Source organism: Cajanus cajan, chromosome 3 (assembly GCF_000230855.2).
Source record: "Cajanus cajan strain Asha chromosome 3, NIPB_CcT2T_4, whole genome shotgun sequence".
Lineage (NCBI taxonomy): Eukaryota > Viridiplantae > Streptophyta > Magnoliopsida > Fabales > Fabaceae > Cajanus > Cajanus cajan.
The window spans coordinates 38760443-38786066 of NC_138519.1; the positions used below are offsets into that span (position 1 = coordinate 38760443).

Below are 25624 nucleotides of genomic sequence, written 5' to 3' on the forward strand. Positions count from 1 at the left end.
GATAGATAAAAAAAGTATGGCATTAAAAGTAATATTTTGATTTACACGTGCCTTTTTAATGTAGCTTGAGGGCTCGGGCATGATCCAAGTTCGTGATTCGTATACAGAGAAAAGAAGAGATAATGCCCTTATAGAGATTCGATACAATTGAGTCTTCTTCTGATGCAAACATTTGGGAAGTTCCTATGCAAAGGGAGATGTCTCAGCTTTTCCTCCCTTGAAGGCTAGCTCATATCCTAATCCCTAGTGCCTTGGGTTGTGTTAGAAGTCTGGTAGCTTTAGTCATTCCATAAAGGTTTCTCCCATTCCCTTGTCTTGGCTGGTATCCCTTTTTAAAAGGCATCTGTGATACTTGTAGACACCTAATTTTGTCCGGACTAGTAAATTAAGAAATAGACTTCTATTTTGTGAAGGAAAAAGAGCTCCCAAGCATGGAAACAATAGGACATGACATTAGGAGGCCTAAAGCCCAAAAAAAGCTAATTTAGTAGCCTAGAACGGGTTGTTCCCAAGCCAAAATGGCCCGTTCCCAAACTAGAACGGGTTGTTCCCAAGCTAGAATGACCTATTCGCAAACTGTAACAGACCATTCTTAAACTGGAACGGGCCGTTCCAGACAACTAAAAAAAAGTCTAAAACCTTAGTTTGGAACGGGTCATTCTAGCAAAGGCAATTATGTGTTAAACTCAACTCTGGAACGGGTCATTCTATTTTAAGAACGGGTCGTTCTAAATACGAAATTAACACAAGATGAATGGATCCAGAACGGGCCGTTCCAAATCTGGAACGGGCCATTCTAGCCACTTTTGATGTCTATAAATAGCATATTTAAGCACTACTCCTGGCTAGAAAATTCATCCAAAACTCTTTATAGCTCAAAATTTCTCTTTCTCTCTCTCTCTCTTTGTATTTCTTGAGATATGTGAGGTATTTGTGTAGTGTGAAAGGTTGTCACAAAGCTCCTAAAAATACCACATTTGAAGAACATCAATAAAGCTTGCCACGAGGTATTATCCACCAATCTCTTTCTCTATCTTCCACCTCTTTTATTTTAAATATTGTTATAATAAAAGAAATAACCATGTCGACATCCTAGGTTAATTTGTGTAATTTAAATTTCATGTATATAAATAATCATCAATAAAGGGGACTTAATATTTAAATTATTATCTCTTATGCTAGTTTCATCATAGGGTACCGATTAAGGGCGTTGTAGGGGTGCTTAATACCTTCCCTACACATAACCGACTCCCGAACCCAATTTTGGTTATCAAGGCCATTATTGGACTTTTGAAAAACCTTTTCTTTTTCCAATGTTTTGAGTAAAACATTGGTGGTGACTCCATGAACATATTTTCAAAACCATTAATTAGGAATTAGTCTAGTCTCCGGGCATTCCTTAATTGATGAGATTTTCAAAAGGATGTCTAAACCATTTAGTCGCGAGATCGAAAATTTTCGAGTTGCGACAATACTAACCTTCCATTGCTTGAGACCTTGCTTATGTCAGCGATCCCTAGGGTTTCCTTTGTTGTATCCACATAAGAGATGATGAGTGGCTTGTTGATAAGTAGTTCCTCCTCAACTTAAACCACTGTCGACTTGTCATGGACCATAAACTTAACTTTTGGTGGAATAAGGGTGGTACAACTTGTGCTGGATGTATCCATGGCCTTTCCTAGGAGGCGACTGTAAGTGGGAGCAATAGTAGAGCCTTGAAGTAGAACTTTCATAGAATCTTGCTTCTTAAAGGGTACTCAAGCTTCTTTTCAGTTTTCTAATCGAGTAGACATTGTTTTTTCTTTCTTGTTTTCTTTTTTTTCTTGTTATCCCTAACTTTTGCATAGGACGTATCCTATCGGAATTTTTTCTTACCCTAATTTTTTCTTAGATAGAACACCCTTTATTGGGCTTTGAGCAATACTTCTGATTATAATCTACTTCCCCCATCTTGGACTTATATTGGTTAGAAAGATCTATTCGCTCTGGCTCGTGTGTTTGAGAAGCTCACCCTCCTTCTTAGGTTCTTTTTATTTCTTCTTTGTGCTTCTCCTTTTCATTGGAAATTTTATTGTCCACTCCTAGTTATTCCTAGTTATGTCAGATGGGTCTTGGATTCATGACGCCTTGATTCTGCGGACCCGTGACATGACTTTATCCTTGTCATATGGAAAAAGGTTTAACGTTTTGATAGTTAACTATTTCAACATTCGTTTCTTGTTACCCCCTTGGATTGTAACTAGTTTAACCATTAAGCGCCCTTGCTCTAGAGTACGAGCTTGATTACCAACGACTTAATTTTCATTATTAACACACATAGATCAATTTCCCTTTTTATTCTTATTTATTCATTTACAAGGAGGGATATGTTCTAAATGAATGCAATGCATAATGCAGAGAGAGTTAAGAAATGACAAATATCAGTCTTATTAGTTTATTTATCGATGAATGCTTAATGCTTTTTAACAAATTTTGACAGTATCGCAAAAATCTAAATAAGCCACAAGGTGCCTGATGTCTGTGCAAAACATGCCTTATTAATGTCTAAGTTTGCCCTATTTTTTTGTTCAAGACTTTCGTCTATGGACTCGTAATTTGCCCCCAAAACTTTTATTTATAAAACATTTTTGCCATAAAGGGCTTTTTGCAAACAGTGCATATTAGATTTTAGAAGGGCTTGTTTCAATAGACATATCAAAGTAAGGACACAACTATAGTATTTTCAAAATCGATTTAGGCCTTTCTTTAGATATTGTCGTATATTAGAGCATTCATTTTTCTTAACTTTTTATACATGTTGCTACCTAATCCTTCCATAATTAATAAAATAAAATGAACGGGGATTAATAAGCTAGTCTAAAATACATGTCATGTTTTTTTTTTCTAAACTTTTATCATGTTTCCATTATCTAAAGGGAGATGATGTATGGTAAAGATAGGGATTTTGTATTTATCTTTTTAAAAAACTACCTATATGATGCTTAATGAGATGATGACTTAAGAATGTACAAAAGGGTTGATGGCATCCTTGCTTCCATTGAAGATGGAATGTTGAACAATGGCAAGGGATGCTTGGACTCCTTGGATCAAAGTTCCTCAAGGGGCGTTTTTAATGGAGGAATGGGGCAGAAATGGAAGTGTGGAGGTAGAAGACGTTTGAGGAAATGCTTGAGAAGGGTACTCTAGGGTTGGCTCACTTCATGACGATGAAGGCCACTTCTAGGGTTGTTTCTCTCAAGGTGGAGATGGGAGGGAGGTGGCCGAATTAGCCAAGGGTGACTAAGGAAAGATATAAAGGCAAAGAAGGCTCTCTTTATATTTAATATCCAAATTATTTACAAGGTGTGGTGCCTTGGATATTTATAGGAGTGGGAGGCATCTAAGGTTGCATTTAGGGTGCCTTGGCCGAAATTCACCTTGCCAAATGCACACCAAATAAAACCTAAATTAACCCTAGATGCAACTTGGTGGCCAAGGATGGAATCTTTGGGTTTAGTTAGGCTACATCTAGGTGCATGATATGACCATGCAACTTTTGCCCTCCACTTGAGCCCACAGTTTGTTGAAGAACAAACAGTGCTTGGGCATCCTTTTGTTCACAATCTTCTAACTTCTTATGCTCCTCCTTAGACAGAGTGGTAGTATTATCTGGTTTTGTATAACCAAATTGAACGATATCCCATAGTTTTTGTGAGATAAAATATGTCTTTAGTTTGAGCTTCCAAAGATCAAAATTTTCACCAGTAAGAACTGGTAAAGGGACAGATGAAAAATTAACGATACTAGAGGCCATAGATCAAAGAAAAATGTTTATAAGTATAGAAGGGAATTTTAGAAGTAGTTGGGTGATTTTTCTATGCCCAGTAGATGACCGAACGTAGCTCTGGTACCACTGTTAGTATTTAATAGTTGTCAAGGGAATAGTTGGTGGAATAATAGGAGCTTATTTGAATTTAGAGAGTAGTAGTAGTGGTGGTAATTGTTGTTGTTGTTGTTACAATGAAGCTCCAATTTGCCTATTTGTAGGCATGGTACTCCATCTCTAGATGATGGTAGAAATATCTAGAATTTTCTAAAATCTTCAAGTCTCTACACTTTTTTAGTTTTTTCTAGAGACTTGTACATCTTATCTTATGTTTCTAGAATTTTCTTTTTCTTTCTTATACATCTTATCTTATGTTTCTAGAATTTTCTTTTTCTTTTCTAGAATTTGCATCATAATTTAACAAAAATAAAAATAAAAATAAAAAATATTAAAATATCAAAATATTTTAACCATTAATTTAAAACAACCAAATCTAATGATGAAAATTTTGTTTCCATGGTACAAGACATAGCAAAGTCTCCCACCTAACCTGCACCTTGGCCTAATGGGCAAACTATATCTAACCATCATATATAAGTGGTCTAGATTTATTTGTGGCTGTGGATGCTGTACTATATAACTGCACAATTCATCACTAGTCAATTCAAATTGTGATTTTTAAAGTTGAAGAGGGCCACCATGTACAGTTTGATGCACATAATAGTACTCTCTTATTTGAAGGAGAAATTTCCTTCCATCATCATCCATGTCGTCCCATGCAGAGAATGAGAGTGGTCAGAAACTAAATTTGTGTGGTCATAAATGTGGCTTCATTAAATAGATAAAATATAGTGCAATTCAGAAAAAACCGTCAACTTTGACATTTGTCTGAATCATTGAACTAAAGGTTTGAATTATTTCTTTCTAAGTTTAATGTATTGGCTTCTTGGTCTGCTGGTTACCCTACACGACGTTTGTTTTCTGAATGAAACCAGTATGCATGAGTCATGAAGAACGGAAAATCACATTCAACTTTTTTAATTCGGATGCTTTAAGGTATAAAAATTGTAAGATAAAGTAAAATGTATGTAGGTTTTGTTAGTATTGAAAGTTATACTTTCAACTTTTTTCAATTCACGATAGAATAAAATATATACAGGTTTTGTTCATACCAAAGTCGTCGGTCCTGAAATTTTATGAATATGAAACAAAATAATTATTAAGACCTCTTTTTATATATATTAATTACCACATAAGCATATATTGTATAAAATGTTAGTTAAAAAATTTCATTAACAATAATATACATTTTTTTACATTATACAAATAATTAAGATTCAAAATTTTGAAAACATACATCATATTTTGTATTCAATTTATTTCTATGCTATAATTTATCATTGACAAAATATCTTTATTTTAAATGTATTTTTACTCTTTATTATAATATTAATTTTAAATTTTAGCTAATATTTTAACATATGTATTGTATAAAATGAATTTTTTATATATAATTATTTATATAATATGGAATGATGGAAGAGAGAGAACTTCATTATTCTAAAGATTTTTATTTATAGTACAGAAAGAGAAGCTTTTATAATTTAAATTTTAGTTGGTGTTTTTTATTTTGTTGAAAAAATAACAATTTGAGTTTATACAATATTATCATATGATGTCTACAGTCCATTACATATAATAACGAGCTAGAAATTTATTGAATATAATACAAATTAAATTTATTGGATACTTTAGGGATGAATAAAAAAATATATATATTTAATTTTTTAGTCCCTCTTAGCTGTGGGCTTTCTACGATCGCTAGGGTTGGCATTGTGACTGGGACTTTGACCTTCTTCGCGAGTGCAAGTGTGACACCAACATCTGAAGTTTGTACACAATTACTACACCAATTGATTCTATCATCACCATTGGCACACCACAATTGTTACATTTTTTCACCAACCGATCAAGACACCACCATGAACTGTCTAACCTTTAGGTTTCACTTTAGTAGGTTTGTTTGTTTTTTTCTTTTTTCTTCTTGCAAGATTGAAGATAAAACTGCAATTGCTAATTTTCGTTTCATACTATATATAGAAAAGAAAATTTTGCTAAATAAGTTCTATTGAACTGAAAATTGTTTGTAAATTGGTAATATTAAATTTAGAAATTTACTTAATATTGATTTTAGTTTGTACTATCTTGTTTGGTTCTTCAATTGTGAACCAAAATTTTGTTTGCTAAATTGAGGTATTTTAATGGCATGGAGGTGTTTTAATTTTTTAACTTCTCCATGCTTTTTTGCCAATAGAGAATCATTTTATTAACTTGAAGTTGGATATACAGATTATCTTTTTGATCGAGGGGAAGAAAATTGAATGATGAAGGATAAGTTTTATAAATACTGGTATGTTTTTTATAATTATATTGTTACGCGTATCGGATACGTGTCGTATCCGATACGGCGATACGATTATTTTAAAATATATAGGATATGATACTTGTAAGATATGTGTCATCGTATATATCAATGTTCATACAATATAATAATTGTGTACTTGTAATTTTGATCAAAATTCATAAACATTAAATATATAATTGTTATTTTACAAATCCAAATTAAAAACATACTTATTGTACATTACTAAAAATAAATAAATTATAAATCATTTCATCATAAATTACTTTTTATTATTCACAAATAGAAATAATATTACCAATTTCATTCCTTTTTTAAAATTATCTATATAGAAGACAATTTTCATTTACAGTTCATCAAGAACCAATATTTCTATGTTTCTATTTTAACATGTTTATATATCTTATTTAGCTGTAATGGATATTTCAGAATTTTTCAAAAATTTGAATACTTTATCGATACGTATCACTAATAAGTATCGGTGAAGTATCTGAGAGTATCGGAATTGAATAAAATTTTCATAATATTTTTAAAGGTTAGGATACTTCATTGACACGTATCGATGAAGTATCCAAGAATATCGTGTCAGATACAGATACGTGAAGCAAATTGAAGTATCGGTACTTCATAAGATTTTACGTAGAAAAGCTTCAAGAGTATTTTTGCCACTTCCACTTTCTTGCGCGTTTATTGTTCTTTATTGTTTCATTTTTCATATATAGAGGTGTGTCATCTTAGTAATTATTTTAATTGATTTTTATTAGTTTATTATTATTAATTTCGTATATAAATATAGTACAAATTGATGTGATATAAGTATGTAGGTACTCAGGCGTATGGTGATGACTGATGAGGAATAAATATTCTATGGGGACGGAAATTATTTTTAAATATGAGTAAAGAAACAGGTATTACAGACCTTACTCGGATTCTTTTCATTTCTAGACCTAATTAGGCGAACATGAAAACAAAAAAAAAAAAAATTGGGACCCACCATTGTTGAAGCTTGCACCATGCTGAAAATTATTTTCGTAATTTTTTTTTTAAGAATATTTATGAAGCTGCAATAACGAAAGGTACATAATAATTTCAGAAGTGAAAATCAATATCACAAATCAACTCTCATCAGCATCACTCTGCTATAAATTGGGCACCCATTTGTCAAAGCAAAATCAAAAAGGAGGCATGGAATCAGTGAGTACTAGGTCTTCCCCAAAGCATGACTGTGGGCACTTTCAGATGCCACTGCACTATCCAAGGTACACCCAAGCTGACTATGAGGCAATGCCAGAGTGGAGGCTTGACCTCTTGCTCAAAGAGTATGGCTTACCAATCATTGGAGATCTTGAGAGCAAAAGAAAGTTTGCCATGGGTGCCTTCCTATGGATCAAGTGAACTTTTCCATTCTTCTTAGGCTTCTTCTTCTTATCACCCCTCTTGGAGTTTGGTACTTGTCATATATATATTTGTGTGATGCAAGTGTGAGAGTATTAATGAAGATTTGTATTATTTAATCAATTAATACTAATGTTGTGATGTAATATACTAATATGGTTCACAGATAATCATACTTTATATATTATTCATGTGGTATGGAGTTTCATGTCTTGGATAAAATAAAATTTGTTAAAATATTAATTGCTCACATAGATATTGATGAAATTAGAAATAGGATTTTATCAAAGCAGTATTAGTTACTTAAATGTGCAGTAGTTTTTTTGTTCAACAGTTTCAAATTTCATGTGTGTTTTGCTAAAGCCTTTTCTGGTAGATTTAGGAATATTCCAAATTTAGTTTCAGTAAGTTTATAGTATGGGAAACTATTTGCTTTGCAGTTTTTGTAGCCAACTCAACTTCGACATCCCGTTTCCCTTTTTCCTATATATATATATATATATATATATATATATATATATATATATATATATATATATATATATATATATATATATATATATATATATATATATATATATATATATCTACAACTATGTATAATATAAAAAAAAAATATCTTTATTTAGTATTCACTTTTTTTCTAAACGTTTATACTACTCTATTATATTTAAATCCTAATTCATTAATTAGTTAGTAAAAAAATAGGATATATATATATATATATATCCACTTTTTTTAGAGGCTTATATCCTTTATAATATTTATATATATAAATTAATTATCATTAATAATAACTATTCACTCATTTAATTTTTTTAACAGAGACATGAAGTTCTTTTTCACTACTAATATATATAAAGAAAAAATAAGTAACACACTAATAATATAAATTAGTTTTATAATATTGTTTAGTCAGAAACAGAAATAAAAACATGTTAGGTCATAGTAGACATTGAATATATATATATATATATATATATATATATATATATATATATAGTATAATTTATTAACTTATTTAAAAATCTATTTTATATTAATAATATTAAACAAACTATGAAACTTATTTTCCAATAAGTCAACAAATTATTTTCAAATAAGTCTACGAGTATTTTTAAAATTTATTTGAAAAAAAAAATAGTTTACTTCATTATTATTAATATTAGTGTTTTTATTTTTTTTTTAAGAAAACTAACATGAGAATTTTGAAAACATAAATAAATATATAGAATTAACGTAAAATTAACGTAAGAATTTTTAAAACTGACATAATTAAAAAATTAAAATTAACACAAGAATTTTATAAAAAAAAATACCTACTAAAAATAAAAAACTAACACAAAAATAAGGTAAGAAGTTTTAAAACTAACATAATTAGATCATAAAAAAAAATTACAATTAAAAAAAATAAAACTAATATGAGAATTTTAAAAATGCTAACTAAAAATATAAAAATAACATGCTGCACGTTATATAATATGTAGCTACTACTAGTTTACGTAATTCCTTGTCCCAATTATGAACAAAAAAATGTCAACAATTCAATAATATTAATAATTTAATTTTTATTTTAAATTTATTAATATATTATTGATAATGTAATAAATAAATAAATATATATATATATATATATATATATATATAATTTATATTTTATAGATAGATATGCTAACCTATAGGTAGGGATCATTAAAAAAAAAAATATGCGCATGGGAGTATCTACGAATAATATTCACAATGGATAAAAAATAGGCATTGTTAATGTAGATACCGACGATTAATAAATACAAGTATTTTTTATATCTACGTATTAATAAGACAGGGCAGGTTTTATAGTATTTGTACTCACAAATACCCTCTAATATTAAAGTACTTAATTTATGTAGTTTTTCATTAGGTTATATGTGTGTGTTAAGGGTTTTTATGTAGCTTTTTATTTAGTTTTTTTTTATTTATGCAATCTTTTTATATAAATTTTATTTATGAAAATTTTATTTTATGAAGGCTTTAAGCATAATAATATGCTATTTTTTTAGAAAATAACTACGAGTATCCGTGTAAATTCGTGGATAGTGAAACACCCTCTACCATGCATGTCATAACATATAATATATTGAATAACTAAATAACCTTAAATATAATAAATAAGCTCAAAATCATACGGGTAGAGAGAATCACATTTTAACATAAACTAGACTTAGTGAAAATATTAAATTACAAAGGAATTAAAATTAAACTACTTAAATTAAATAACATAAATATCAAATTCTAACTAGTCTTAACTAATTCCCCAATGTCACGTCACTCACGTGTTCTATTCACTACAAAAAAAATCAAATTTTAGCGACCACCAAAATCGGTCGCTATTTAGGTAAATTCAGTCGCTATTTCATTCAGCGACCGAAAAAATCCGTCGCTAAAACCCTGGTCGCTATTTCAAATAGCGACCGAAATTTTTTCCGTCGCAATTTAGCGACCGAAAAATCAGTCGCTAGCCAATAAAAATCCGTCGCTAAAATTTTGGTCTCCTAACTTTTGAGACCAATTTTGCGACCGAATTTTTTGGTAGCAATTTCCGTCGCTAATTTTTGTATTTATTTAATAAAAACATTTTATAAATCAGTCGCTAAATCGGTCGCTAAAAAACTGAAATAGGTACGGATAAATTCGATCGCTGAAATAGGTACGGATAAATTCGGTCGCTATTTCGGTCGCTAAAAAACTGAAATAGGTACGAATAAAATTGGTCGCTATTTCGGTCGTTAAAAACCTGAAATAGATACAGATAAAATCGGTCGCTATTTCGGTCGCTAAAAAATTGAAATAGCCACCAATTATTTTGGTCACTATTTCAGTTGCTAATAACTTTAATTAGCTACAAATAATTTCAGTCGCTATTTTGGTCACTAAAATATACCAGTATTTTTAAATTCTTTTTTAATTATAAATTTATACCTGTTAATGAATATGTAATTAACAATATATTTATTACACAATTTATAATAATAAACTAGAACATACTAAAAGACAAAATCTTATCGAAGAAGATTTATATTATAGTGAAAACTAAATAAAATATAAGTATGTCAATATAGTATGCTAAAAACACAATAATAACATAAAACGTTTAAACTTGAACAAAGTAATAGTCAAATACAATAAAATATCCCGAAACAAGTAAAATAAAGAAGCTTAATTAAGGGTCTTCTGCTATGTCATCAAGAGCATCATCAACAGCATGGTCAGGATCATCTGGGGTAGTACTCGGTGCAGGAGGGGTTGGCCTTAAAGAGTCAATGTTGAGATGGCGTAGTATATACTGCATCTGCTCATCATGCTGTTGAACTTGTATTAGCTTCCTTTTATATAATGTCATAACTAACTTACAAAAAAGAATAATTTCTAAGTTATAAATTAAAACATAACTGAATTGGAATTTCTAAGTGATAGCCAGTGTCCAACAGCAGTCCAACAACATAACAAAATCAAGTACAAGAAAATAAACAAATTGGCCCCTTTCTTGAGTAAACTCATAGTATAAAACGAATCATCTTCTATTAACGATTTGGCAGCACCCTAAGTGCAGAAGTAGCAACAAGAGAAGAGAATCAGGACAAAACATAAAACCCCTTGAGGATGAAACGAAAATTCAAATTGTCTGCTACTTTCTTGAAAAAAAGAAGAGACAGTAATCTGTCCATTAAAATTTTATATTCCATACCAAAGGAAGTTATATTTACATGTCTAGTCAAGGAAGTTCATTTTGTTGTCAGAAAAGCCACAAGTTTATACATATCTAGAGAAACAACAATACAGCAAAGTAAAAGTAATTAGCATGGCGAATGAGATAAAAACTCATGTAAGGGAACGACTTTAGAACAGTATCTTAACTCCCAAAGAATGCTAACAAATACAACGAGCATAGAGTAAGAACTTGGCTCGAATGCATCTATCTTGTCAGGTTTCTTAAAACAGTTTTTAAAAACTACTTAAAACTTCAATTGATCGATTATAATTGAAAAGCATGAAGATTAATACACTTTGTAAGGCATGATCAGAGAATCTTATTAAACATATAAACAAACAAAAAAGAACAAGTTGACAATTTTAACATGTGTGGACTATTATTTGGTTCTCAGTTTGTCAATTTTAATGTGGGTATGATAGAAGTGGACTTGGAAGTAGTACATGAACACAAAACCTATGAATTGTTTAAAATATTGATGACCTTATTATCCATGGATAACACATTATAATTTTAAACCAAAAAAGGCTATTAATCTTCATTCATAAAATTATTAGACTACCCAAAATTATTACATGATGCTAAATAATATTTAATTAATTGTGAAAAATTTTAGTAACCGTTAAAAAAAAATCTGAGAATTACTTTTGTTTCTTTTGATTAAAAAAATATTTTCTTCTAATTCATAACCTTTTGGATTCCCTCTGTTCCTCTCATATTCAACATGTACAAGATCAGACTTAATAGTAACTTAGTAGTTGCTCATGAGTCTGCAATATAGGGAAGTATTAATTTAACCATTAATTTGACATGCCAAAAGAGATTTCATTGTGCCTTGTAAATTTTTTCTAGAAATTATGATTAAAACACCAAATTCAGCTTTTGAAAAAGATTTAAAAACTCAAAGTATTAGCAACCCAAAAACAAATTAAAGATCAAAGAAATACCTTATCAATTCTATTTATTACACAATTAAAGCAAGGGAAGTATTAATTCAAAATAATGATCTAATTAAAAGAAAATCATGTCCAAGAGAACATAGAAACCAATATTCAAACTTCTTTTTTATCCTTACTGTTGAACTTCTAATTAGAATGAAAAAAAATATTTAAATATGAATTGCAACAGGATTCACATAAGCAGAGGAACCAACACCCATGACTTAGATTCAAAATAATATTTATCCTTATTTAAACTTGTATAATTAGAAAAGAAAGAATTATTAGAATTATTATATACTAGAGTATTATCATATTTAACAACTTTATTAGAATTATTATATACTAGATTATAGCTTATTTTTATAGACATATTGCCAAGTACAGGCGTTATTGGACCAGTTAGCATGTTTCCATGAAGGTACCTAATTAAATGAAGAAATCACACAACAAGAAAAATAAGGTAAGGATTCTTACACAGTAAAAAGTTAGAATCAGTTTTCTAGGCTTTTGCATATGGCAATAATTGATATCGCTGGCATGTCAACTATGATCTAAAGCACCGCAGCCACAATAGCAGCAGGGAAATATCACAGCCTGCATCAAAACAGATAAAAGAAACATCATTGAAATTTCATAACAGATGGTGCAATGTCATGAGTCATGTATTTAGAACTTTTTTATAGCCACAATTTTGTTTTGAAGTTCCCAAAATCTAACAATGCAGCTCACTCATTAGACTTTCCAATATGGTGTTTATCTAGAAAAACTCTATCCTAATGTGGCTTTCGTTAGATATTTTGGCATTATATTTCATGAACTTTGTCCTTGAAAATTGTCACCAAATCACAAGCGCACACTAGCAATTCCTTTTGGTGTTGATGGATCGATAAAGATGGACTTATAAGCAATCATTTTTTCTCCATATAACACGAATATATCATCTTGAGAAAGAAACAAGATGCTGCCACTTTTTCCAAGTGAAGATATGTCCCTTAGACCATAACCACCACAAATGGATATCATGTACTCTACAACATCTAATTTAAACATCTCTCTCAAAAATTCTTGGAAATATATGCTTATGTAATTATGCAGAGAAAAAAGAAAATAAAAAGGATGTTATAGAAAGCTACATGTAGTTAAGAAACTAGGAGGCATACATTAATCAAGCACATGACACATTCAATTCATTAAATGAACTAGGAGGTATATACCTGTTTGGCAAGATTACAAGCACAATCTGGTGAGTTAAGGATTTCATAATAAAACACAAAAAAGTTGAGAGCAAGCCTAAGCTTAATCAAGTGGGTGGGGGCTAAGTCAGCAAGAGTAATATCCTGCATCAAGGAGACAAAAATTTCAATTTCAGTAACACACTAGTAACCACTAAAATCCAAAATCATTGAGGGTGCAAGCATCTAAAACCTAATGGTTATACATATTTAAACAAAGGAACCAGGAACCCAGCAGCCTAATCATTGTAAAAAAGAAAAAACAACAAACAAACAAACATGAAAAACAAAGTGCAAAGGAAATGAACAGCGAGAAAAACACCATCAACAACAAGTAAACCATGGCATCACTTCAAAACACAATTGCTCGAACTCCAGACCTAATCACAGAAAGCCTCAAACAACATTCACAATTACTTGATCCATAAGTAATTATTAACAAGTAAAACTCAGCACCCTCATTGAAATCATTAAAGATGAAAGGCTACAACAACAAGAAGGAAACAACAGAGTAATTGAGAAGAGAAACTAAGCGCACCGTTTGGTATATCCTTTAGCTGCGTGCCACGTCCCTGAAAGAAAGGAAAAAAAAAGCAAACAGATCCAAACGATTCAAAACATGAACACTCCACTCCAGTCCTCACGAACCCAGAAAATAAACAATTAAGTAATTAGATTAAATAAATAATATAAAGTGTACCTTCTCAATTGTGAAACCTTTACTAGCGGAGGATCTCGCAGACTTGGCCGGCGAGGGCACAGAGTAACGCTCCACCGTTTTCCTCTCCCTCGTTGGCCTCTCACTCGCCGGCGTAACTGGATCCTTCTTCTCCGATGCTTTACTCTTCTTCGGAGTCTCCTTGCCGCGTCCCTTTCCCTTAGCCTTCGCTTTCTCTTTCCCTTTCTCTTTCTCTTCCGCTTCGTCCTCCTCCTCTTCCACTTCTTCCTCATCGTCGTTGTCGTCTTTCTCCTCTTCATCGTCCTCGTCGATCTCTTTCTTCTCGCCGGCGTCTTCCTCTTCTACTTCCCGGTTGCTTGCTCCGTCGACATCATCCTCGGATTTAGCGGCCTCCGCGGAAGCCTCCTTCTCCGGAATCTCGGAGGCCGGTGGCGATTTGGCGTCGTGGAGCGGAGGCTTGGAGTCTTCTAGGGTTTCGGTGGCCATGGATGGGGGAGGGGGGACCAGAGAATTGGGAACCCTAGCGTTGAGAGAAACCCTAGAATTGGAGGGAAAGGGAATAGAATCGTTGTGATTGGGATTAGAAGAGAGAGAGAAATGAAATTGGAGTTTGATGAGAGGGCGCGCTGGAGGGTGAAAGTGTGTGTGTGGGGTGGTTTTCAAAATTTGATGCCAAATTGTGAGCGGGTTTCGCCACTAGCTCACTCACTCACTCTTTCCCCCTTCTTTTTTCCTTTTCTCCTGGCAAAACTACTTACTACTAACCTAAAAAATAAGAAAATGGAAATTAATTAATTAATTATTAATTAATTAAGATTTTGGGAAAACCCCTATAGTGAATTGTAACGGAGGGAGGGACTGCCTCGCTCTCTCGCCTCACCTGCTTGTTAATTGCGAAATAATGATTACTGATTATTATTATTATTATTACTGAATTATTGAATCTATGGGCCACTATATCCTGCCAAAGTGTGAGATGATGATATGTGAGTTGTGATTAGGCATGGTAATTAAAAAATAAAAAATAAATATTTATGAGCATTTTTTTTATATTTTTAATTTGTGCTTAATTTATTTAAAATAAATAAATAAATAATTTTTTAAAATTTAATTTAAATCAAACATGTTATTATTGAATTAGATTAAAATAAAGAAATTGTTTTAAATTTCACTTGTGTCGGATAATCATATTAATTTATTATCAAATTTTTAATTAGTTTCATATAAATAATTAAATAATATTTATCTTAAAAATAAACATTATTTTTAAGGGTTGGATTGTTAAATTATAAAAATTAAATCATAATAAATCAAAATATTATAAAAATTATAATTCAAATAAAAAAAATCAAAAGTATTAAATACATTAAAATATTATAATCAAAAGAAATCTAGTATTAAATCAAAAGAGTATAAAAATCATAACTAAAATTATAATAAATATTCTGATATTAAATATTTGTATCAAAGAAATTATTACAGATTTTAAATTTTATTTATTATGTTTTATAATCAAAAGATATCTAATACTAATTCAAAAGATTATAATAATTATAACTCAAATCATAATAAATAATTTGATATTAAATTTATTATATTAAAATTAATTAAATATTTTTATCAAAGAAACTGATACAGATTTTATATTTTATTTACTATATTTTATAATCAAAAGAAATTCAATATTAAATTAAAAGATAATAAAAAATTATAACTAAAATCATAATAAATTTTCTAATATTAAATTTAGTATATATTAAAATTAATTCAATATTTATATTTAAGAAATTGTTACAGATTTTAAATATATATTTTAAAGTTTTTATTTTATTAAATTAATTGAAAATAAATTATATTTTATCACTTTTTAATAAAGTAAGTGAATGATAATAAATTAACTAAAAATTTTAAATATATTTTAATTAAAAATATTTTTTTTATCAATACAATGACTAAAAGTATTATAATAAATAATGAAATTAAATAAATTAAATCTTATAATAGTTATTTTTTAATAATACTAAATTAAATATTCTAATTATTTTATAATAAATTAAAATAAAAAGATAATACAATATTTTAACTGGTATTTCAAATAAAACACATTAAAATATTATAATCAAAAGAAATCCAGTATTAAATCAAAAGATTATAAAAATCATAATTAAAATTATAATAAATATTTTGATATTAAATATTTGTATAAAGATATTGCTACAGATTTTAGATTTTATTTATTATATTTTATAATCAAAAGATATCTAATATTAAATCAAAAAGATTATAATAATTATAACTCAAATCCAGATAAATATTTTGATATTAAATTTATTATATATTAAAATTAATTAAATATTTTTATCAAAGAAACTAATACAGATTTTAGATTTTATTTACTATGTTTTATAATCAAAAGAAATCCAATATTAAATTATAAATAATAAAAATTATAAGCTTTTGTATTATATATATATATATATATATATATATATATATATATATTACTTTCCCAAGAATACTAAGAAATCAAGTTGGTATAACGGTATGGTTGTTGGCTCATAACCCCCATAACCAAGGATCGAATCCTGGCTTTGTAATTTTAGTTAAAAAATGCGAAAAAATTTAGCTACCGAAATTTAATCGGTCGCTAAAAAATTCAAATGTTCAGTATTAGCGACCAAATTAAATTCGGTCGCAATTGTTTGATAATTATTTTCAAAATTGGTCGCTAATTCCGTCGCAAACTATATTTTTATGAAACACAAGTAAATAGCGACCGATTTAGCGACCGATTTTCTCGCTACCACTCTAATCCGTCGCTAATTCGGTCGCAAAATAGCGACTGACAAATTTTAGTCGCTAAATCGGTCGCTAAACAGCGACTGATAAATTTCGGTCGCTAAATCTGTCGCTATTTTAATCGGTCGCTAATTCGGTCGCTAAATAGCGACCGATAAAATTCGGTCGCTAATTTCGGTCGCTATTTTGTATTTTTCTTGTAGTGATTAGAGCGTAACCCTTTTATGAGGACTAAGCCTTGTCACTAACATTCTCTGAAGTTTAGCGAAAAACACATAGAAGGGGGGTTGAATGTGTATGAACGAAGGATTTTAAAAACGTTTTTGCAAAAGTGTTGCTTTACGTCGGAAGATAATATTTCAAGTACTTTAAAGAATGTGCGAGATTGGTTAAAAGAAACTTTGCGTCTGAAGATCTATCGTCTGGTTGAAAATGGTTTCGTAAATCAAATAAGTATAGTTTTGTCTAAATAGTTTTAGAAGGTAAGTAATAGTAGACGAAGTTTTTCAGTGTAACAAATCAATATAAGTAAAGCTGGGTTTCTAAATCAAATAATAATGCACAAAGTTTTTATACTAGTTCACTCGTTCTGAGCGACGTCCAGACTCCTTCAACTGAAAGGTTCCACTAATCACAACGTATTACAAGTATTCTTAACCACTTCTGGTTCGTCAACTCTACTCGCTGATGATAGTATTCTTAAACCACTTCTGGTTGTCCGAGTATTCTCAACCACTCCTGGTTCGTCAACTTCACTTATTGACGCTAGTATTCTTAAATTACTTCTGATTATCCAAGTATTCTTTTACTAGCCTCTTCAGGCTTTATAGATGATAGATGTTTTGAGTGTGTATATGACTCTCACAGAGAGGATGGAATGGTTTCTACACTCACTAAGGTATTCAACCTTAGTTTTACAAGAATGTGTTTAGAGTGTGAATGTAACTCTCACAGAGAGGATGGGGTAGTTTCTACACTCACTAAGACAAACTATCTTAGTTTTACACAGATATTCAAATCTGAACAAGAAGAGATGTGTGATTGTTTTGACACTTGCTTTTGCTTATTACTTGTTACTTCTCTTCTGCTTCTTTTCTTCTTAGGTATTGATATTTATAGCCTTGTGATAAATCTGCCCGTTGTTTGAATTTTAATGTGTTTGTTGACCGTTGGTGCAGATGATCGCTCATTCATGGCTACAGATTTATTTCATTTAATGTGTTTGATTTTGCATTAAATGTTTTGCTTGCTAAATCTATGCTACATAAAGTCCTTTGCATAGTTTATTCCCTTTTATTTCTGACTTCAATCATGATCTAGGTATGTTTTTCCTTTTTCTGTCATTGTAGCTGCGGAGGCGTTGCCTTTCTCTGAAAAGTAGGTGTACTTGTCCTGACACATGCAGCTTTGACCTGTGAATTCGCGCTCTTGAATTTTTCTTCTTTCTTTTCATATCTTTGATAACTCCGTGTGCTTTTCTTATGAATGGAGATGTTATATGATCTTCTCCGTTGTGACTAGTAGACTTCAGACGCTTTTTCATCATGCTTTGTTTGCGTCTGGAAATTTGAGTCTGCGTCTAAGAGTTAGACTTGACTTTGTCATCTCGTCTGATCAGTCTTGAAGGTGAATGAATTTTATTCCGTCTGGAATGTTTCTTCGTCTTGTGTTATCCAACGAATGGTGATTGTTTTGTTGACCTATATGTAGTTGACCATTGAGCTTCATTTGATGGTTACTTGGTGTTGAGCCAACTTTGTCTTGATCTTGTTTTGCTCTTGTTTCTGATTTCTTATATTGCGCTCTGGATTGTTCTTGGCAAATCTTCATTTGGTATTCGTTGTCATCTGGTGCACAAGTCATGATCCTTCTATCATTTGGCTTGATTTGTCTGATCTTTGTTTTACTCGACCCTACTTCATGCTTTAGTTTTGCCTATTCTTATACATATCTGAAACACTACTACACATGTTAGTAATAACAATATGTATTATATTTGTCATATTCAAAACCTTGCTGGGAATTACTTCGTCTGACTTAACATTCTCAACATCGTGTTGAAGATCACTTGCAACAACATATAAGAAGAATACCACAAAACAAAGTGAGTGAGAAACATCTCACTTTGACTCAAGGCGTAAGATGCAACCAGACAGCCAAACACAAATATGACACATATCAACATAACATAAACATATTGATCATATATCATATTCCATTCATTCATAATATAACAACTAAATACAACATACACTACAAGAAAAATGCCAATTTCCGACGGAAACAAGTAAATTTCCGACGGATTTCTGACGGATTTAAATCTGTCGGAAAAAGTGTTGTCGGAAAAAAAATTCCGTCAGAAATATAAAATTCCGTCAAAAATTTCTGACAGAACTTTCCATCGGAAATTTCTGTCAGAATTTTCCGATGGAAATATCCGTCGGAAATTTCTGAGAAAATTTCTGACAGAATATTCCGTCAGAAATGTCTCTCAAAAATTTCCGACGGAATATTCCGTCAGAAATTTCTAAGGGACATTTTCGACGGAAATATCTGTCGAAAATTTTCTCAAAAAATTTCCGACGGAATATTCCGTCAGAAATGTCTCTCAAAAATTTCTGACGGAATATTCCGTCGGAAATATCAAAGGAACATTTCCAACTGAAATATCCGTCGGAAATTTTAAATTTTAAATTTTAAATATTTTTATTAATATAATTAGTTGACCTTATATTTACCTGTTTAACAGATATACAGAATGTAAAAGCTTCATCAAAATAAATTTAAAAGATAATAGTAATGTTTATATCATAATAATAAAACAATTCATAATTCAAACATCATATATAGTTAATTCAAATAGATTAATTAATATTTTCTAATGCTAACTAATAATGCTCATAATTAGGAGAGTCTTCTTGATTGTTGTCTTGGTCATCTTCTTATTGTTGATTTTGATGTTGTTCCCCATTTTGTTGATCTAGGTTGATATTTTGTTGTTGAGAAATATTTTGAATGACAGTTTGTGCTTCTGTGGGTAAAAATTGCAAGACAATTGATTGAAACTGTTGCAACTGACGAATAACCACATCATTTTCTGCAAGTCGTTGTTGATTTTCTGCAAGTCGTTGTTCATTTTCTGCAAGTCGTTGTTCATTTTCTGCAAGTCATTGTTTCAATTGAACAATGTCTTCTGTGTCATGTGAACTGCTAGAAGATGCTTTCCTTTTAAGATTAACGTCGACAGGACTGCTTTGTGTATCTTTTAAATGACGAGCAAGGTCTCCAGCTCCATACAGTCGCCCCTTAGTGGTCATGCCACCAACTGCATCAGACCAACACTTAGACCTAATTGTATCCTCCAAACTAGGGTTCATAGGATGTGATTCATCAACAGATGATGTAGCCTCAGACATAGCTTGAGAAAATTTATTGACAAAATCTTCCTGTTATTCAACAAAGGCATTGTTTTACTAATCTTGTAAATATGATTAAAAATAACATCAATAATTATTTAAATAACTTACATATGTTTTGTTAGATCTTTCATCAACAAACTGTCCAGTATCTTTTCGTATATGGGTCTATTGAAAGACCTCATCAATATGCACTGAGTGACCAAATTCTTTTGCCTGCAAATAATACATTGATTCGAAATAAATTAATTTGTTGTAAAGTTGTAAAAATAGAAAAGAAAATTTTAATCCATACATACCATGCGCTTGGCATGATCATGAACTGTAATTGAGCCACCTGTATGAAAAGTCTCACCCTTTTCAGATGCTCGATTTAGTGAGGCTTGTGTAGACTTTACTCGAAAAGCAACTGAATTTCAATGTGCTACCAATTGGTTCCACACATCTTCTCCAACCCAAAGTGGCCTTTTACCTGCTTTCCGAGCTTCATTAAACATATCAGAAAATCTGTGAGAGGCTTTTGAGTGAAAATTTTTCTTTGTTTTTTCCTCATCCTCGGGTCTCCATGCCACCTTACGCTACATGAAGAAAAAATCAATGAATTATAATAATTGTAACACATGAAAATGTCAAAGGAAATCAAATTCAAAACTTTTTCAACTATTAATAGAATTGATATCATGCAGGTGAAGCAACAAATAAATGTAACATTAGGAAGAGAGAAAAGAGGTATTTGTTGTGTTTATTTGTTGTTGTCCATTTGAACCTAGGAAGAGAGAAAAGAGGGGTAAAAGGCCACTTTGGTTAAGACAAAGCTAAATAAATTTTATCACTTTATCTTTTAATTTGAATGTGTTTATTCTAATTTTATCACTTTATCTTTTAATTTTTAGCATTTTTTAATGCTAAATAAATCGCATAAATCACAAATATACATTCATAGAATCTCAAATGAAATAAAAATAAAAATAAAAAATTGTCACTCTATTCATGACACTTGTAATTTTTTTAAAAAAAATAGGTATTTTAATTTTTTCATAAAAGTATATATTTCTATAAAAAGAAAACATATTATATTTTTAATTTGCAAACATAGTATAGCCTATTTTTTTTGTTCTTACTAAAAAACATTCATGGATCTACTATTGATGATAACTAAACAGACTTTAATTATTTCTAAAAAAATTATGATTTTTGAAATTTATAAATTTTATGAATCATAATTCTTAAGTATAAAACAATTTTTTTTGAAAGTTATTTAGTTACTTTTTATATTTTTATTTTACTTTCAATCAAAATTTAATTATAATAAATTTTCTTTATTTTTAAAATGAAATAACATCCTATAAGTATTTAAATAATTATATAAATATAAAGATTTGTTAAATTTTTAACACTTATGATATTATAAGATCTTATCATATAAAAACTTATTATATAATATCTGAAATAAGTTATTTCTTAAAATATATCTTTATTCATCGGATGTTTAATAATAATATAATTTGTTAAAATATTTAATATTAATATGATTCGTTGAATCTCTAATTAAAACTTACATGGTTTAAAATCCAAAAAAATTAATAGTGGACGTTAAAAATGGACATCAAGTGTAAATTAAAATCACCAGAAATTATAGAGTTAACGATGCTAACTTAATTGGATGGAAAATATTATATTATATTAGTTTTAAAAATCAACGATTATTAATAATAATAAAAAATATCAAATCCAAACAAATAAATAAATTAAGAGATGAAGTAAGCGATTAAGTCTTAATTTTAATTTAAGAACAACATTAAAAACCCTTAAAATATATATTACTAGGGTTGGTCCTTTTATTTGATGGGTCCGAAGTGAAACAAAAAACGATGACTATTTATGTACATATATATATATATATATATATATATATATATATATATATATATATATATATCTTAGAAAACATATTTTGTTATATTGGAAAAATAGCATTTTAACAAATATAAAAAAATATAATTATATTTTTCATTTAAAATACTTTTATATTATCATCTATCATCAATAAAATATTTTAATTTGCTCTTATAAATATGTCACTTATTATTCCTTATAAAACAAAATATATATAGAAATTATCACAAAGAGAAATTTCTTTATATTGTTCTAGAAGTAAAGCGATTAATAATAATATTACTAACATCAATATTTTTCAACATTTTTTTTATCAATATATAGATAAAATTGTTAAAGCCAGCTACCATCAACGTTGATGATTTTAAATATAATTCAGCAAATAAATTTTATTAATTTTCTTGTAACGTTGATGATTTCAAATAAATTTTATTAATTTTAGCTTTAAAAAATTAATCGATCATTTTAAACACTTTTTTAAGCCTTACACAATCTTTAGTTTTCTCTTAACTATATGAATCTAACTTTAATTTAATCATATATATATATATATATAAGTGATTTGTAATGTACAAATTTTTATTATTTATATATATATACTTTATTTTAGTTATATCATTATTCAATATAAAATTTTTAATACACTTCCTCACATTTTGAGTGCAAAATTTATAAAACTCTAAATAAATGCACTTAATACCAGAAAAATTTGATAAAGGGTAATATAAATCTTAATTAACAATACATAAGTGTCACTCTCCCTACTCTAGTTAACTTGGCCGGTTCCCTCTAGCATTTAATATTACATTTAAATTTTATCTAAAAATAAATATTATCGATTATCTTGTCAACACATTTCTAAAAAGATGTTATATAACTAATATTATTGTAATTAATAATGTATGAAGAGTTTCTATGGTACAAGGCTCTCTAAATTTGATGCATGCTTTTGTGGCTACAAATGAGCAGTTAGGAAATAATGTTCTGTTATCAGTAGTTCTAATTAATCAACATTAGCATCCACTATTAATTAATATGGTTTAATATTAATTAATATAAATAGGGCATAATTTCCGATGGAATTTCCGACGGAATAGTTCCGTCGGAAATTTTCGAAAGAATATTTCCGTCAGAAATTTCCAACAGAATTATTCCGTCGAAAACTTCCGATGGAATTTCTGTCAAAAATTTCCGACGGATTATATCCATCGAAAATTTCTGACGGAATAGTTCCATCGGAAATTTCCAACAGAATTTCTGTCGGAAATTTCCGACAGATTTATATCTGTCGGAAATTTCTGACGGAGCAAAATCCGTCAGAAATTTTTATTTTTCGACGGATTCAAATCCGTCGAAAATTATCCGTCAAAAATTACTATTTTTCTTGTAGTGATAACATTAAGATGTATTATGCAATGGACACTGACTACATGTTATCATGCATGTAGCGCTAGTAAAAATATCACATACATACATAGCTCACAATATGTCATATCAATGGCATACTCACACACTATAACCAGTTATTAAGTAATATAATGATTACACAACATCATCCAATACACCTCAAGTAAGAATCATTATGAAATAATTTAATCATATATTAGCACCTTAAACATAGCCACTGAGATCAATGTCACTATGAATTTTTAGTAATTTTATCATTGTCACACATGAAGTCCTTAGATATCGTTATCATTAGAACACCTAAATGTTAACATTTATGATTGTATGTTAAATTTCACATTTGTATTTTTAATAACATTCATTAATAGAGAAAACCACTACATATCATAAGGATCTTAAAATCTATGATTCTCACATACATCTTAATAGTAAGAGAGACTTACTTTGATCTATAAGAGTTTTAATGAGAATAAGTCCTTCAATTTCCTTTTTCTGGTCTATCTTTTTCCATTCTTTTTCATTTTTCAAGTTGCTTTCTTTATGGTTAATAGTGAGTATCTACATATGGTAGAGACAAAACCGTTGTTTTGTTATTTAACCAACTTCCATCAAGTTGGTTATCGTCAATTATAGAATTTCTTTTTCTTTCAAAAAAGAATAACTTCTCATATTAACCAATAGGTCCCTTCATTTTATTAAATCATATTTAGGCCCATAACACTACCAGAAAATGAATAATCTAAGTTGCTCAATCTAAGACGGTTTATTAAAAACTGATGTAGAATAAGACGCGGTGGCATTGTTGTAAATAAAAGTAACATAATCTACGACGGTTTAGATAATAACCATAATAGAATAGCTTACACGAACATATCTACACCGGTTTGTTGTAAAACTGACTTAGATGATAAATGATCTACGATGCTTTTTGTGTAAAATCGACTTAGATAGATGTGACACCCTTACTACCCCAACACATATATAATATAATTCAATTAAGAAGAATAAACTTTCAAAGGGTTCGTAAAAGGGTTCACATAAAACTTCGAAACTGTTCTTTCTTTAGTATAAGAAAATGACTGAAAAATAAAACTTTAAAGGTAAAATTTAAGAGTTTACAATTTTAAACACATTTATTACAATACCAAATCCATATAAATATTCTGTCCTAGAAATCCTCTGCCCCGATGTCACATTATCAGAGCATTACCATAATTTAACTGTTGACATTCTAGATGCCACTCGTAGCCGGATCTTCTTCACCTAAAATATCCACAGTTTATACGGTGAGAAAAGAAAATATCTATATGCAAAGTACATACAAACACCTCACAATATAATCTCATCATAATTCATTATTTAATAATATATATATATATATATATATATATATATATATATATATATATATATATATATATCAATAATTCATCGTCTTCATATCTCAATTCACATTTAACATATCTCATTTCACATACATATCTCAATCCATCATAATTCACACCAATTATACAATTTACAACATCATTTCCATATTCATAATTCATGTCAATCTTACAATTAACACTATGCCAAGACCTCGCCACATCTAACACAAGTGATACAGGTTAATTGCCTCCCACACCAAACCAGGGTCACGCCCTCCCTGTAGCATCACTTACCCAGGGGCCGTGCCATCCCTAGTCATTAAGGAGTACGCTCGTCCCTGAAGCATCACCTACCCAGGGTTCGTATCATCCCTGATCATCCGGGAGTACGCTCGTCCCTGAAACATCAACTACCAGGGTTCGTATCATCCTTGATCCTTTAGTGTGAGGAACCACAATCAAATTACAATCCATACAGTCTCTTGCAATTAACCCTATGCCAGGGCTGCCATAATCG

At 29.7% G+C, this 25624-nt stretch overlaps 1 protein-coding gene across 2 annotated transcripts; it reads right to left on the reverse strand.

Annotated features, from left to right (window-relative positions):
- Positions 1-11259: 11259 nt before the first annotated feature.
- Positions 11260-15223, reverse strand: LOC145955752 (uncharacterized). Of its 2 annotated transcripts, XR_014432440.1 has the most exons (3): positions 14244-15223; positions 13526-14115; positions 11260-12905 (listed from the first exon to the last, which is right to left on the reverse strand). XR_014432440.1 is itself a non-coding variant. In XM_083070882.1 (2 exons), exons 1-2 carry the CDS (start codon positions 14706-14708, stop codon positions 14014-14016), a joined length of 567 nt encoding a protein of 188 aa, XP_082927008.1. In that variant the 5' UTR covers positions 14709-15223; the 3' UTR covers positions 11260-14013. The 2 variants fall into 2 exon arrangements, 1 of the variants encoding a protein (XP_082927008.1); XM_083070882.1 differs by having other exon boundaries at positions 11260-14115.
- Between the last annotated feature and the right edge of the window lie 10401 nt (positions 15224-25624).